Raw genomic sequence first — 15,981 nt, forward strand, 5'->3', positions numbered from 1 at the left:
TTGTCTCCAAAATGTATATTTTAAAAGAAAATACAAACTACAGTATCTTTGATAACCTCTATATTACACTGAATGCTTACTCATAGGTTTGGACCTATAGCCCAATCATATTTTGTATTTTGATTTTATTATTCTGGCGGCTAATCACACAATTTTAAGGTAGTTTGAACGGGATGGGATTCAAGATAGGTTAGCCTACTAAGTCAGGTCCCTCTTCTGTCTGACTCACCTCAAGTTACCCTATAGGCTGGTTTCTGACAGAAATTACGTTTTGTGTTAACATGTAGAAACACAGCCTTTATTTGGTGAATGGAGGTGGAAATTCCTTTCTTTGGTTATTGTCCGCGATTCACATTAACTGTAGGCTATCACCGCCATTGTAAAAAAATTTCAACTTTTGTGCCGTAGCCACATTTGAGTACGTTTTGCCTGCATGGATGCGCGATTGAGCGCGCATCTAAATGTAACATGCAAGATGCAACAACCATTTCTAAGAGGCTTATAAACCGGTTCATTTCTGACATTACTACTAGCATATGAATGCATTATTTATGTTGTAAGAAAGAAATGAATGACACAGGCACGCACAAATTCAAATAAAAGGACACTACGTTTCACTTTCGCTATCATTGCGAGAAAATAGGCTACAATATGGAATTGCTTCAAAGTTCCCTTTGAGTCTGATCAGCTTCAAAAATGAATGGGGTTTCCTTAGACAGTGCTACGCCTTTCCAACAAGTTTTGTGAGAATTGTACCGGTATCTTTTGCGATATTGTTGACAGCCTGCACCGCAGCAGGGTTCAGGAAGCTTTTGATAGCGCACGCATCAAACGCAAAACCTCCAGGACAAATCACTCACAGTGTAGGCTACTCTCTCTGAAACCATCAACAGGTCACTAATTTGTTACGTTTGATTGCATTTCAGATAGCCTATAGCGTTTTTTTCTTTATTTATTTTTCTATGTCCGAATATTGGGGGGGACATTTTGGTCACTCTGAATATTGGGCGGGACACGTCCCCCCCAAAGTCTATGGTGACTACGGCCCTGCGTACACTCTCAAAAATAGGGGTACGGTTGGGGTACATTTTTGTTCTTTTAGGTACAACTTTTGACCCTGTACCTTAAAGGGAACAAAATTGAGCCCCTAAAGTACTAATACCGTTCCTGGATCATTAATGTACCTTTTCGCAAAGGGACCATATTTGTAGCTAAGGGTACAAAAAGTACATGGCCTGTCACTTAAAAGTTGTTGGGGGAGGAGATTCGGGACGGGAGCAACTGTTATTTTCCCCCTCAACTTTGTTCATCTCACTCACCAAGAAATGGAGCAACTTTCAGTGAGGAGCTTGGTGTGAGAAAACACATGTGCAGGATGGAATAATCTTTGTGGAAGAGGAGGCAAAGCTATTCAGAGGTAAGGTGTAGTTGCAATTTATCAAAATTTGGTTTGTACATTGTAAATAGCTTACTGTTACAGTAATGGAGTCAGATTGTTGGCTTAAAGGCTAACATTAGCATTCGCTAGCAACTTAGCCTAGGTTAGCTATGAATTCAGATATTTTTAAATGGAGTTCAAACTCCTTCAATAATGCATGACTATCGTGATAAATGGTAAGGAAATGATTTGTGTGTGTGTTTTATCTACTATTTCCCATGTCAATGTTAAGTTTTTGTGGAAGCCATTAAAGCCAACTTTCACTAGCAATCATTATCCTAACTAGCTTAGCCCATAGATATATGAGCATATCCTAGCACTGTTAGCCATACATACTTGCTAACTTCCCTGAAAGGCTGGTTTAATATCAACGGTAGTGCAGGTGAAAGAAGCCTGGTAAGTGCATACATGCAGTAAGCATGATCACTCTCAACACTGTCATTTTGTTTAGGTGAAAATTAATTAGTTGAGTTGCCTATGTTCACCAGAACATCCTGGTTGTCATTGCTTATCTAGTTGGAAGCTAGAGGGAGCAACTCAAAACCATTCTATAATGTTATAAAGTTACTCAGAGCTTGATAATGGTCTAAAGTAAATCTAATGTTAATCCTTCTCACAGATACCCATCAAGGCAGAACATGGCCACTTGGAAGTAAGCTTACCTTTCCTAAAGGATCTAATGGCTACGTAAGTTACCCAGCTTGGTGTTTTTTTTGTAATGGTATTTTTCTTATTGATGTTAAATACATATAGAAAAGTATTGCATAATAAATTATGCAAATTATAATAATACAGACAACTTTTAGATTTTTTTTTTTGTCCAATAGCAATTTATATATTGGTTAAGATTATCTTTGTGCTATTTCATTGTTGTGTCATTTTGTTTAATTATATTATTCTATTGCATGGCATTTGTCTCTCAAACACATAGTGGAGCAGGCAGCTTTTGTTCATGAAGATACGATGAAAAGGAGTAAGGAGAAGTTTGGGAGAGTCAGCCGGTCCATGGAACTTGTAATGACTCAACGCTGATCTATGCCAGGTGAGCAGATTCATATAGTTACATACATGTATTAGACAAGGTATTTTACACAATCTGTCTGAGGCTATTTATTTGTGTGGTTGAAAAAAATCTTATTCTGAGGTTTGTGTTTGCATTTTGCTTCCAACAGATGTAAAACCCCTGCTGTCATTGGTGAGGCTACCACTGGTATTGAAAATATGTGAACGTCCTGTAGATCAAGTAAGGTTCCAGTCTAAGTCAAAGTGGATATATGCAGAGGAACAGAAGTTGAAGAGGGGGAAAACAGCAGCCTCTACTGCTGTTGACCTTTACTAAGCACACTCTCCTGAAGAATATGTTGGATTTCTGCCAGTTTTTGAAATTGAACTTTGGTGCCTTTTGAGACTCTTGCCTTTTTAGTGGCTCGCCTCATGATTGGAAGGATTGGAGTGTGTTTTCTGATTGATTGATTTATTGGTGAGGTAATGAACATTGTAACAATATATTGTACATTTTTACAGGCTTGCTAATATTTCCCAAAGGCTTGCACATTGTTTTCTGAGATACTACTCTAAAATGTCGCTATATGACTCATTACATCACACATATCGTTCACTCAATTCTATGGTGTATGCACTGTGAATGAGATCTAAGATCATAGCTACTAAGTTACTGCAAGGACTTTGTTAATTTTGCAACGTGTAATGGTTATGGCAAGCAGATACTGTATTTTCATCACTGTCACATACACGAGTATTAACATGAACTTGAAAGCATACAAGGTTTGTTGGAGTAATTACTAGCTCAAATATTGGTATTTTATAGATCATATAAAGGTGTTATTAGTGCTATCGTGCAAATTAATATATTTTTTTCCTTTTGCGTATAAACACAATGTGGCTATTCAGGCAAAATATTGTAAACCAAAGTGTTTTATTATTTACACTTACATTAAGAGTCATAACATGTTTTACGTGAATATGTATATTGATATGGATATAAGATATTTTGATGTTTTGATATGAATGTGTTTTTAATATGAACATGTTAACATTTATTGTACCTGTATTCATGTGAAGTATTGTGTGTAATATCCCCCCAGAATAAACATTTAAATGTACTTATTGGTTGTGCATATATTTTAGTTATACCACCTTAAATTTTCACTGGGGTTGTACCCTTGAAGTACAGAATAGTACCTTTTAAGGGTACTATGTGATAATGATATATACAGGTACATTTTAGTCATTGCAGGTACACAAGTGTACCTTGATGGGTACAGATGGCTAGGGTACACAAATGTACCTGCATTCATAGGTACAGTATTGTACTTCAAAAGGGTACTGCCCCAGCGACAAGCATTTGTACCGACTTAGGTACACACTGGTACTTCCATTTCTTAGAGTGTAGAGTGAGATTCTATGAAGCATGTTATTAGATGTGAGGGTGTGGATTTTGGGAGCATCTCTGGCAGGCACTGTGGTTTTGAAAGACAGTATGATAATCCCATGCCTACAAAAAAGGACCTAGTTTAATATTACTTTTTGCCCATCGGTTCATTAAAATCAGGACATTTTCATAACACACAACTTTTTGAATGAAAAAAGATGGTTCCCCCTCAGTGTCCTTTTAAACTTCCCTGTTCATGTCAATTTGATTCAATTCAAAGTTTATTTACCTAGCACCATGACAAATGACAAATGTCCCAAGGCGCTTTGCAGAGCCCGCCTCTTGAGTAATGAGTGACGCGAAGATGCCAGATCCCATCTCTAACTACACCCTCAGTTTAAACAGCCAAAGCAAACTGTGGCTGTCTTTAAGAGTCCCATGGAGGCCCTCTCAGCCTCATCTTACCACATGTCTCCTGACACCGTGGGCACGGGAAATATGGCGCTCTCCTGGGTGCTACAACTGACTGTGGCCTTGGCATTCCTGGCACAGCCATCTGCATCTATATCAGGTTTTTATATTTTTTATTGATTTGTCATCAATAAAATGTATAGATTTTTATTTGTATTGATTGATTGATTTATTAATCAAATGTATGACAGTTAGATATCAGTGTAGTCACAGTTTGGAGCTTGAATCTAATAAGGGTATCACATAATTTGGATTCTTGTAATACTATGATTTGCATGAAATTTACAATATGATCATGGTAAAATGTTACTTGACAAAATACCAAAATATGATATAATATATCAGACCTGTGTAAAATTCTGTGCCCACTAGCTATACTAGGTATACCCACATACCATTTTAGTGCTTTGAAAATTACTGAAAATCGTAACTTTCCTTTGTTTTATCCTTAATATATTCATCCTCATTGTATGTGGAGAACTCAAATATTGGCGTAACATTAATACAATAGTGTATTTATAGAAGTTTTTAATAAAGTTTTTTTTTATTGAAAATTTAATTTAAAGAAAACAATAAAGATAGATACCAAATGGATACGAAAACAAGTGTACAGAAGGGCCAGATGTACGCTTTTGCGCCCACTTCAGGCATATTTGTTTCGCAATGTGTGCATAAAAAATTGCAAAGTATGTATAAACAGGCCGCACTGAACTAAAATCGCAGACTGCCTGTCGAGAGCTGAGAATGTGAAATTGCACTTTTCGGTTTCATACAAGTATAGGAGGGTCAGGGGAAAGTGGGAGTTTTGTGCAAAAAGGTTGGAGGAGAAGCATAAAATGCAGCTAGGTATTCCCCTGTATGTACGGAAACTGTGTGAAAGCGCACGTCTATTTTTCGCCGAAATATTTCCGCCAAAAGCAGGTGTTAAGTTAAGTTAAGTTGGGGGCAGCCGTGGCCTACTGGTTAGCGCTTTGGACTTGTAACCGGAGGGTTGCCGGTTTGAACCCCGACCAGTAGGAACGGCTTAAGTGCCCTTGAGCAAGACACCTAACCCCTCACTGCTCCCCGAGCGCCATTGTAGCAGGCAGCTCACTGCGTCGGGATTAGTGTGTGCTTCACCTCACTGCTGAGTGTGTTTCACTAATTCACGGATTAGGATAAATGCAGAGACCAAATTTCCCTTATGGGATCAAAAGAGTATATACTTATATACTTACTAATACTTAATCCAAATTGTGATTAAATGTGTCAATAAGACAAACTTTCAAAGACAACAGAATCACTATTTAGAGCACCAGTTTTGAATCTTTGTACTATATCAAAAGCAACCTTATCTTTCGTTTGCCGTTCGAATGTCTTAGTTTCACATCATCCACTTAAACTTTCCTACTTTACCAATCTTCCATAGCCTACATGCACAAGTAGTTTGAGTAGAACTACTGGTCTTCATTATCTTTTTGCTTTTTCACATCATGTATTGTATTTCATACTATTGTATAATCACTGTATCATCATACTATTCTATAATCATACTATTGTATAATCACTGGTGTTGTCATCAGTTAACTTCATTCAACTGCGCTTGTGATTGAAGTAGCCTATGTCTTCAGTTGTTAAAGGAATTATCCGGAGTAAAATGCACTTTAGATCAATTTACGGATGATTGGGAGTACATACGTTGAGTTGACATCAAAATCATGTCATTCGGATGTGTTTTGAGAAAGTTCGATTTTACCGTTTTTAGTCAAAAATCGTTAGCCTGGAAGTGACCAGGGCAAGTCATTTCGCCGCTACAAAACGCTATTTTTATACCTCTTCTACAGTTCCAAACAACATTACACTTACGTGGTAGTGAGTATAGAGGGTCCCTAAAGCCAAACCGAAGTATCCCGAGGTCTTTATGTGGTCGGATAGAGAGTCCAGAATGAATTTCATCAAGCCAGTACCTTTCCGGAAATGTTGCTGCTGCTGCAGCTGGCGTCTTTAGGGGAAAGTCCGTAGGAGTCGATTGCCGAGTGTGGATTAACACGCTCTGGAAATTCACAATTTCATTTCGTCATAGTCCAGTATTTCTTTCGAAATTGAAATGAAGTTGTATGGACTGGACTATGTTTTTTTTTTTTTTTTAAATGGCGACGAAATTGTGAATTTCCAGAGCGTGTTACTCCACACTCGGCAATCGACTCCTACGGACTTTCCCCTAAAGACGCCAGCTGCATACTTCTGTTTGGCTTTAGGGACCCTCTACTCACTACCACGTAAGTGTAATGTTGTTTGGAACTGTAGAAGAGGTATAAAAATAGCGTTTTGTAGCGGCAAATTGACTTGCCCTGGTCACTTCCAGGCTAACGAGTTTTGACTAAAAACGGTAAAATCGAACTTTCTCAAAACACATCCGAATGACATGATTTTGATGTCAACTCAACGTATGTACTCCCAATCATCCGTAAAGTGCATTTTACTCCGGATAATTCCTTTAACATTCACAAATTGCGGTAGGGGGCGGAGAAAGTCGCTGATTACCCGATGAACTGCTGGTTTGATAAATACTGTACCACGTTAACTGAAGTGTCACAGCGTGTGGTTTCTGCGGGTTGGCCATGGCGCTGATAACGCTACGTTTGCAAATGTACGTAGGCCTACATCTGACCCTCAGTGTTGTTGTTCTTTTTTTATTATTTTTCAAATCTAGGGCTTTATAGAAAATCAAAAAGCATGTCAACTTTTAATGATTCAGCCATACCGAGAACATATTTCATCATAGGCTACACAATAGGGGTGTGAATCTCTCATGTAAAAGACGATACGATTTGCATCTAGATACATGGGCACGATTCGATACAAGAAAAGATACATGTTCATAAAAAACGATTCAGTACGATTTGATGCGATGCGATTCGATACAATTCGATGCAGTTCAAGAATGGAAAGCATTCTAAAATATTTTTTATCATTTGCTCAAGGTGCACATTAATTTTATATTATCAGTTATCATGGCCATGGTTGTCAATTAGGCAAAAAAATGTGTGAATATGATTATCTAAACTGAGGTTTGTTTCATATACTGTACTGTATTGAAATGAAAAAAGAATAGTCTACATTTCAGTCAAACACAGCAGCCAAATACAACATATTTTTTATAGACTTTATAGATTTTATAGAGTTATATCTGATTGTTTTTATGGAGCTGTAGCCTTGTTGAGGTAAGACAATACCGAAATAAAATAAAACAGTGCTTAAGACACTCTTAGCCTTTTTTCATATAGCCTACAAGAATAAAATAGGCCTACATATCAATGAACTCTCTGGGTTTATTTTGTTCCAACGGTAGACATGCAGAAACCTATAAAGTCTGAGTGAATATGAACAAAATAATTGGCTAATAATTTGTGCATCGTTTTAGCAAGGGCCAAATTATTATTTAACATTAAGGAAATCCCTTCATCAAATGTTATACTCTATAGACTATCGTTGCTGTTTAGTGTTTAATTTCGCGCTGGATTTTGAAAAACAAAAGAGTAAAAACTGTAAAACAAACGACCGAGTGTGAGTTGTCACGTGCTTAAGTTGCAGTAGATGTATGGGTAATGAGGTCATTTGACAACTTTGGGCAATGAATGTAGCCAAAAATGAACTGCATTACCCACAATTCCGTGCCACGTATAGTTTCAAAACCGGACGTGGGATGAACGCACTGCTTGGAACGAAAATGAGAGTCTGAGCGAGCAGAAAAGGTTGTGAACCGATTAGTAACAAGTAAATCGATATAACGACCGGTTCATTTCAGTTTTATTCCGATACGGGGCTTCACGTATCAATGTAGCCGTATCTTACACGTTAAAAACGGATACCGATACGTATCGGTTAATCTTTACACCCCTACTACACAATTTAGACTGGCTATGAATAATACTTTTCATAATATTAATACCCAAATATTGCTTCCCAGATAATGTTTTTCATGCTTTATAGCTAAAGTGATATCAAGAGTTGAATAATATGAAGACAAAGTATAAAGTACAGCCCTTGGTTTTGGGAGTCCATTCCTGTTATAGACAAGGTTTGAACAAAACCTGAGATGGTGCAGCAACATCCTTAGTGCCCAATGTGTTCCTCAGCGAAATTGAATGAAATAAAAAAAATGGCATGGATGAAATTAGGATGAATAACTTTATTAAAGTGGCATCTTAAAGGTACATTTAAAGTACATTGTCTGGTTTAACACACAGGCGTGAGTCCTGCTCACAATGGCGAAGTGTGCAGCACATGGGGTAATTTCCACTTCAAGACCTTTGATGGAGATTTCTTCCAGCTGCCATTCATCTGTAATTACAAGCTATTGTATCTATGTGAGAACCCCAGCAACCTCAACATCCAGTTCAGGAGGGTCTTGCAGAATGGCGAACCCACAATCACAGCTCTCTCCATGACGCTGCAGGGAGACGTTATACAATTCTCCCCTGACTCAGTCATCGTAGATAAAAAGGAGTGAGTAGCCTTCATATGTATGATATATGATATATAATGTGATAAATTATACATGACATGATATGAATGGAGTGAGAAGTCCACACATAGTAGATTGATATGAAATTATATATAATATGTATATATACATATTATACTGGTGGTGCTTGCTATCAATATGAGGTGACATTTCTGTGATGTGTTACTGTGTCAACATGGTCCTCATGAACATCAACGTGGTAATCTGATCTAAGAGTGCCAGGGGAGTGTGTTTAATTGCTAAGGGCATAGCTACATCATATACAATGTGAAACATTTTTCATTTTTCCTCTTTCATAATCTCAGCATTTTAAAATGCACCCAATATTTCTTCATAGGGTCAATCTACCTTTCTCTGCCTATGGACTCCGTATTGAAAAGACAGAGTCCTACCTGAAGGTCACAGCCAAATTTGGAGTGGTTCTCACCTGGAAGAAAGATGACTCTCTCTCGGTAAGTAATTGCATTTTGTTGTCTTTGTACTTGTACTCTGCACAATGACAATAAAGTTGAATCTAATCTAATTTAATCTAAGATTTCAAGAAAAAAAAAACACTTGGACACTTGCCTGATGGAAAATGCATCCAAATGTAGCTGAGAGTGGCAGTAATAGTATTGAAGTGTCATGTTTACCAGTGGTAGAATGCCATGAACAATAGATTTTCACTTACTTTCCTCAAGACAAACTACTACTATTGTGGTACATTTGAAGGGATACAATGGCCTTTTGGCCTCCACCGTCAACTTCAAGGCAGCGCTGCTTGGAAGGTGCTAGGGTTAGGATTAGGGTCCGGGTTAGGCAAGGCAGCGCTGCTTTGAAGGTGCTAGGGTTAGGATTAGGGTCCGGGTTAGGCAAGGCAGCGCTGCTTGGAAGGTGCTAGGGTTAGGATTAGGGTCCAGGTTAGGCAAGGCAGCGCTGCCTTGTAGTTCTGTCTCTGTTTAAGAGTCATTGGGGTGCTAAAACGTAAGCCAGATGGTAATAACATGAATTCTCCATACAGACGGTGAGTGGTGTCCTTGCAAATAGACTTTTAGATGGCTTTTTTAAAAATCCGTTTGTTAAAATTGTCAGTAAGGCTACTGAACTTCATACCCACTATCTTGCTGGCCACATTCACAATTTTTGAAAGTGCATTTGTATCCTTGGTAGCAAGGTTGCCATACTAGCAGATGATAGAAAATGTCAGGACAGACTCAATAAAAGTTTTAGAACAAGAACAATGTCATTAATGTTTTGTCCACCTGAAATTTGGTAGGTTTCCTGAGTGCAAAGAGTCGTTGGCCTCTCTTGCACACAGAAGCAGTGTTCAGGTCAAATTTAAGCCGGTTTTCAGTCAAGGTGCCCAAATATTTGTAACGTGGCACCATGTCTATGTCCTGGCCCTTGATAGCACTACTACAGGGTGCATTGGGAAGACGTCTAAAATCAAAGGACATATCTCAGTCTTTGTAATGTTTAGATGAAGGAAGGCATTCTCACACCAGGCAACAAAATCATAAATCACTGGACCATGGTCATTTTCATGTGCACTGAGATGGCTGACAATAACCCTAGTCATCTGCAAACTTGATAATGTGCCTATTGTCATGATGGCTGCTACAGTCGATGGTGTATAGGATGTAGGATGTAACAGAGGAGACAGGACACATCCCTGTGGGGATCCAGTGGATGATGTTAACTCACTGGAAAGCACACAAAGATGATTCCCACTCCCCTCTAAATGCTTATATAAGAGGTTGAGTAGGGTGATAGTGGCATCTTGTACCCTCCTCTTGGTTCTGTAGGCAAACTGAAATGGATCTAAAAGGAGTTCTGTCTTGGCTAGAAGCTCTACTTTTATAAGTTTTTCTAAGGATTTCATGACCAAGGAGGTAAGGGCAACAGGCACCACTGGACTCCTTTCCACTTTCCCAGTCAGCCTTCCCTGGGTAAATTTATGGGAGTTGAAAGAGTGCAGTGCACAATACAAGCACATATCAAAAGTGAACAGACCATAGCTTCAGAGGAGTCAGCATGCTCTGAGAACCTTTCCTGTAGCCTGGGTGAACCCAGACGAACCTGTTAGCAAACTTGAGTTTGCTCTGTAGGTCCGTCTGGAAAGGATCCCATTGATGCCTGTTTCTGAATCACCAAAAAACCCAGGATCTTACCACAATCGCTTATCCAGCATGGGACGAGCTTTGTTGACAGATAGAGCAGTGCATTCAACACATCCAATGGCTGCGCTGATGGCGACAGGGTTAAACGAATATGTATTTTCCTTAAAAATTTACTGAACAACTGCATTTAAACTGGTACACTATGCAAGATTTTCACCTTTACGAAGGCAATTGGATGGTAAACGAACTTGCAATAGGCGAATCGTTCACCTAGCATAGCTATACAGCATAGACGTAGCGAGTCCGTACCGAGAAAACCAGCCATGCAACTTCCAACAGCGGTGCCCTAAATCTCGTGTGAATCGTAAAACATTACATTGTCAGTAGATATAGCTCTTTGGAGATTTTGCCCGTTGTTAATCCTTCACTTTCACAACAAAAGCATTTGCAATGTGTACAGGGGGGATACGTTGCGAGAAGTTTGCTATTTACAATAGCAGAGTAACATATAAATACATTGCGACTTTAAAGGGAGCTCGACAGTCACCAAATAGTGAGGTAGGCTATGTTTGTTAGCTTTATTACATGTGAGTCTTTTTTAAATAAATGATCCTTATTAAAGGGAAACTTGGCAAAATTAGCTATATTTTCCCCTCTGCTGAAGATGTGAAGTTGTGCATAATGCTATATCCAACTGTGGAAAAAGGTAACAATAAAGCACATGGATTTGTTTACAAGCTAGCGAAACGGTTTGCATAAGTTCAGCAGAACAATGTTACAAGGTAAGAAACATTATTGAATATGAGTTTCTTGTTTCTCAATTCTCTTACCAGGATGGTAGGCCTATATAACCTGACCCTCGCCAGATGAATTTCGTTCTGCTTAGCTCCGCCTAGCTTTACTCACATCCATCTGGGACCTCTTCCATTGAGAGTGATTTCTGCAACCGACTTTATGGTTCAGCCAATCAGGACGCAGGGCGGGAGTTTCATAGATGTGACATAGTGGAGAAGCGACCGTGAGACTGTTATCAGCGTCACGGGTTGGCTTCGATGTGAGTGGTTGAAGTAGCAGGTCAATAGATGACGGACAAGTGGCTTATTCAATCATATGCAAGCATTTTTTTTATTAGGCCCAGCCTTCTGAAACACCATTCCAATGGATCGGTTCCAGATGGATGAGTGGACCTAGGCGGAGCGAAATTCATCTGGCGAGGGTCAGGTTAAGGCCTATAGTCCCAAAGTTGTAAGGTTGGTTTTCCACCTGCACGCTAGGGGGAGCGGGGAAAAGTCACCATTTTCATCGGAGCAGGTCATTTAACCATCCAAATGATTTCTAAACGGGTTTATTAAGTGGAAATAGTTGGCAAGTTACCCTTTAAGAAAATGTAATGTGCAATTGCCATGCCTTATTTAAACCTAAGGTAGGTCAATGGTATAAACGCATCTAAGTAAATAAATGTGGTAATGCTTAAGTGGGTTCTTCACACAAATTCCTTTGACACATCACAATACTATCTCTGTAGTGTCACATTAAGTGACCAAACAATCCATGGGAAACTTCTCTGTTGACTTTTTAAATGGTTTCTATTTGTTGAATTTTAAAAACAATTATTTGGTTTCTATTTGTTGAACATTAAAACCAAATATTGCTCACCTTCATACACATTTGCATTGGAATGAATTATATGTAATGTACAAACAAAAGGGACGTCAATGTTGACTCATGTAGAGTACATATTTGCTTAGATTCCACACCTCTGTGTGTAAGGCGGTGACCTGAGCAGGTTGTGGGATTGGTCATTCATGATTAAACTTGCATCTATTTAACCCATTTGTTAATTTATAGATGTTTATGGTCATTCAGCATGTTTTCATGCCGGGAATAAACCGTTTTGAATCAGTTTATTGCCCAAATTCCGTTTATTTGAATATTCCGTTAAACCTGTTTACAAGCAAGTAGAATGTCACATTTTGAGCATATTCCTGTTTACAGTAGTAGCAATCAACATTATTCCGAATAAGTCAGCGACGCAGCCTACAAATAGGCTCCCAACTTCATGACGTAAATCTCCCTGCTTGTGGAATTCCCTCTTTTGGCTGCATAATAGGCTACAATGTCTTCAGGGTTTTCCACCTGTATTGTTCAGGCGTACGTCGATAGCCAGCCTCGTTTTACAAATCTTTTTAAAAACGTCGCTATTACAACATTTTCAACAACTCCATGACATTTGCATGATTGCAAGACATATGTTTGTCTCCTCTTTCCAAAAGTGTGTGCGTTGTTTCGCCATGATTAGGAAAGTGTGTGAGACAATTGGTTCATTTTATCCTAATTCTGTGTAAATTGAGCATGGGCAGGCCTACAACACTCTTCCTTCTGGGAGCATATTCCGTTTAAGGTGTTTTCATGACCCAATATTCCGTTTAAAACAAGCATATGCTAGGGCAGTGGTTTTCAAAGTGGAGGTCGGGGCCCCCTGGGGGGCCGCGAGGGGCCTCAGCAAGTTGGAAAGAAAAATAAAAGCAACAAATAAATACATTTGAAAAAAAATTAAATATACCCATTACTATGAGGGTTGTTATACAATGCTATTATAATAATTTGTCGCATATCTGAACATTATTTTCCATGATAATGACTAGGAATAATAGTAGAGTAATAGCTCTCATATAGCAGAAAGCACCAAATGTAATTTTACACACTGTATGCTCCATCACAAAGTGCTTGTGGCTAAAATAATTATTAGGATTAGCTTAATGTATTTTTACATTTGCCATAGGATTGCCGATGGGTTTAATAACACATCAAGGGGTCCTTGGCCAGAACCTAGTGGTATTTGGGGGGCCTTGTCAAGGAAAAGTTTGGGAACCCCTGTGCTAGGGCAGTGATTTTCAACCTTTTTTGTGCTACGGCACACTTTTGACACTTAAAATGTCCCACGGCACAATAACATCCTGTGTGAAGGAAAAATAAACATACCATAGCCTAAAACTTCAAATAATACACAGATATGGCCTTATTATGGCTTCTATGCAAGACCTGCTCAATAAAACAAGCGCCCTCTGTTTCATTTGTAGGTGACTATATCTAATTTAATTGTTGTTATGAACTGGATATGTGATAATTCTGTGAATACTGGATATGGGGCCCCCGTTGTACAATGCCTGCATACCACAAATAGTGCAATCATACAACCAATGAGAGCATGTGGTTATAAATTCTTTGATGCAACAGTTGCTTTTCTGGACCAGTGAATGACATTTGGGTAATTTTCTGCGGCACACCACATGGTGGTTGAAAAACACTGTGCTAGGGTGTGCAAATGGTTTATTAGAAGTGTTGGGGAAGTTACTTTTAAAAAGTATGAAACAATATCAAATAACATAGCCTCAATACATCTTAGGGGATATAGGTGAACACAAAATACATGAGGGCTTATTTTATAGCCTTATACTCTTTCGCCTAGTAACAGGGACGCTGGCGAGTCTAACGCCACTCCGTATGGCTTGTTTTTATTCAGTATTTTTAATATTTATCATTAATGCATTGAACATTTTGTTACATTTTTATCTATAGTAGTTTAGCTAAGTTTAATAGTTATATATATTACTTTTCCCTATAAGTAAGTGCGCCAGTTTTATTTTGTACGTGTTTAATGCGTTTCGCCTGGAGTCATCCCACTGACTGACCTGCGCTTCTGACTTCAGTGGACTCCAGCTAAGGTTTGGCCGATTAGCTGCAACATTTACTGAATTACAGATGAGGCAATACTCACGGAGTGAACTTTACTACCTTTGGGGAAACTTTGAGCCTCCTGCAGAACTCCTATACCAACGTGACATCCTCCGGCGTCCGAAGTATATCCACCGAGGATCCCGTTGTGACAAAATATACATCAAAAAGGACAAGGCAATTCCCTCTCTCTCTCACCTGGTCGGTTAACCGCTGCAAAGTGAAGCATGATCGACGAGTTGATCGCCGTGTACATGCCTCTCTGCCCAGGACATCAGATCTATTTCCAACAAAGCTCCTTTGATTAGCGACTTTATTACAGACCATACAATTTACTTTTTGTGTCTCACTGAGACTTGGCAGCAAAGCAACGACTTCTTCCATCTAATTCAGGCTGTTCCATCTGGATATGTTTACATCTGCAAGCCACGCTCTTCCGGGAGAGGGGGTGGTCTCACCCTGCTCTATCGCGAGAACGTCAAGTTGACATCGCTCACTTTGCCTGATCAATCCTAACTGCTGGCTGTCAAACTCCAAGGATCTACACCTACCATTGTTGCGGTATTGTACAGACCTCCTAAACCATCAAGTGTGTTTTTTTTTCTGAACTTTCAACTCTCCTCACTGAACTTAATGCAATGTCAAACATTATTTTGGTGGGTGATTTTAATTTACACCTGAATAATTCTACTAAAACATGCACAAAAGACTTTATGGACATGCTTGATTGCTTTGACATCACACAATACATTGACTTTCCAACTCACAACAAAGGCCATATTTTAGATCTGTTCTGGTATAACACCTACCAATTTCAGTACTGCTGAATTACCCATATCAGACCACAAAGTTGTGCTATTTGACACCTATCTGTCCATCAGGAAATCCAAAGTTCAGCGTGTCATGTCATATCGCAACATAAAAAAGGTAGTGCCAGAGGAACTTACTTCACTAGTTACCGCCTATCCTTGCCCTTCTCCCAATGCTTCAGTAGTGGATCTGGTTGGCAATTACAACAACTGCATGTCTGCAGCACTCAACAGTCTTGTCCCCTTAAAGACATGGACCATTTCGTTTGTGCACTCCACACCTTGGTTCACTCCTGAACTACGCCAAATGAAGTCAATGGGTCGGCACCTGGAGCGACTATCAAAAAAGACTGGTCTTGCTGTCCACCAAGGGATGTACTCGGAGCACATTCTTCAGTATCCCATCAGCTGCTTCTGGAGCATCTTACCAGCATTGGAGTGCAGGGCAGTGTTCATCAATGGTTCACCTCCTATCTCTCTGGCAGGACACAGCTTGTCCAGATTTTGAACCACAAGTCGGAGAGTGCTGC

At 39.2% G+C, this 15,981-nt stretch overlaps 1 protein-coding gene and 1 long non-coding RNA gene across 2 annotated transcripts in view; both read left to right on the top strand.

Moving 5' to 3' along the window:
- The first annotated feature begins 1,291 nt into the window (after positions 1 to 1,291).
- On the top strand, positions 1,292 to 3,561 carry LOC143103414 (uncharacterized). Its single transcript, XR_012982816.1, has 4 exons — positions 1,292 to 1,417; positions 2,058 to 2,125; positions 2,370 to 2,480; positions 2,611 to 3,561. It is a non-coding gene; the product is annotated as an uncharacterized LOC143103414 (long non-coding RNA).
- Positions 3,562 to 4,295: 734 nt separating this feature from the next.
- LOC143103382 (uncharacterized) overlaps positions 4,296 to 15,981 on the top strand; it is a 52,946-nt gene continuing 41,260 nt past the window's right edge. Inside the window, exons 1-3 of the mRNA XM_076267199.1 lie at positions 4,296 to 4,401; positions 8,531 to 8,789; positions 9,146 to 9,260. Coding sequence (XP_076123314.1) covers positions 4,299 to 4,401; positions 8,531 to 8,789; positions 9,146 to 9,260 — 477 coding nt within the window. The 5' untranslated portion in view covers positions 4,296 to 4,298. The remainder of the gene's footprint in view (positions 4,402 to 8,530; positions 8,790 to 9,145; positions 9,261 to 15,981) is intronic.

Source organism: Alosa pseudoharengus, unplaced genomic scaffold (assembly GCF_046254945.1).
Source record: "Alosa pseudoharengus isolate Yale_2024_CS ecotype anadromous, Long Island Sound unplaced genomic scaffold, YU_APseudo_1.1 YU_APseudo_1.1_scf_10, whole genome shotgun sequence".
NCBI classification, from domain to species: domain Eukaryota; kingdom Metazoa; phylum Chordata; class Actinopteri; order Clupeiformes; family Clupeidae; genus Alosa; species Alosa pseudoharengus.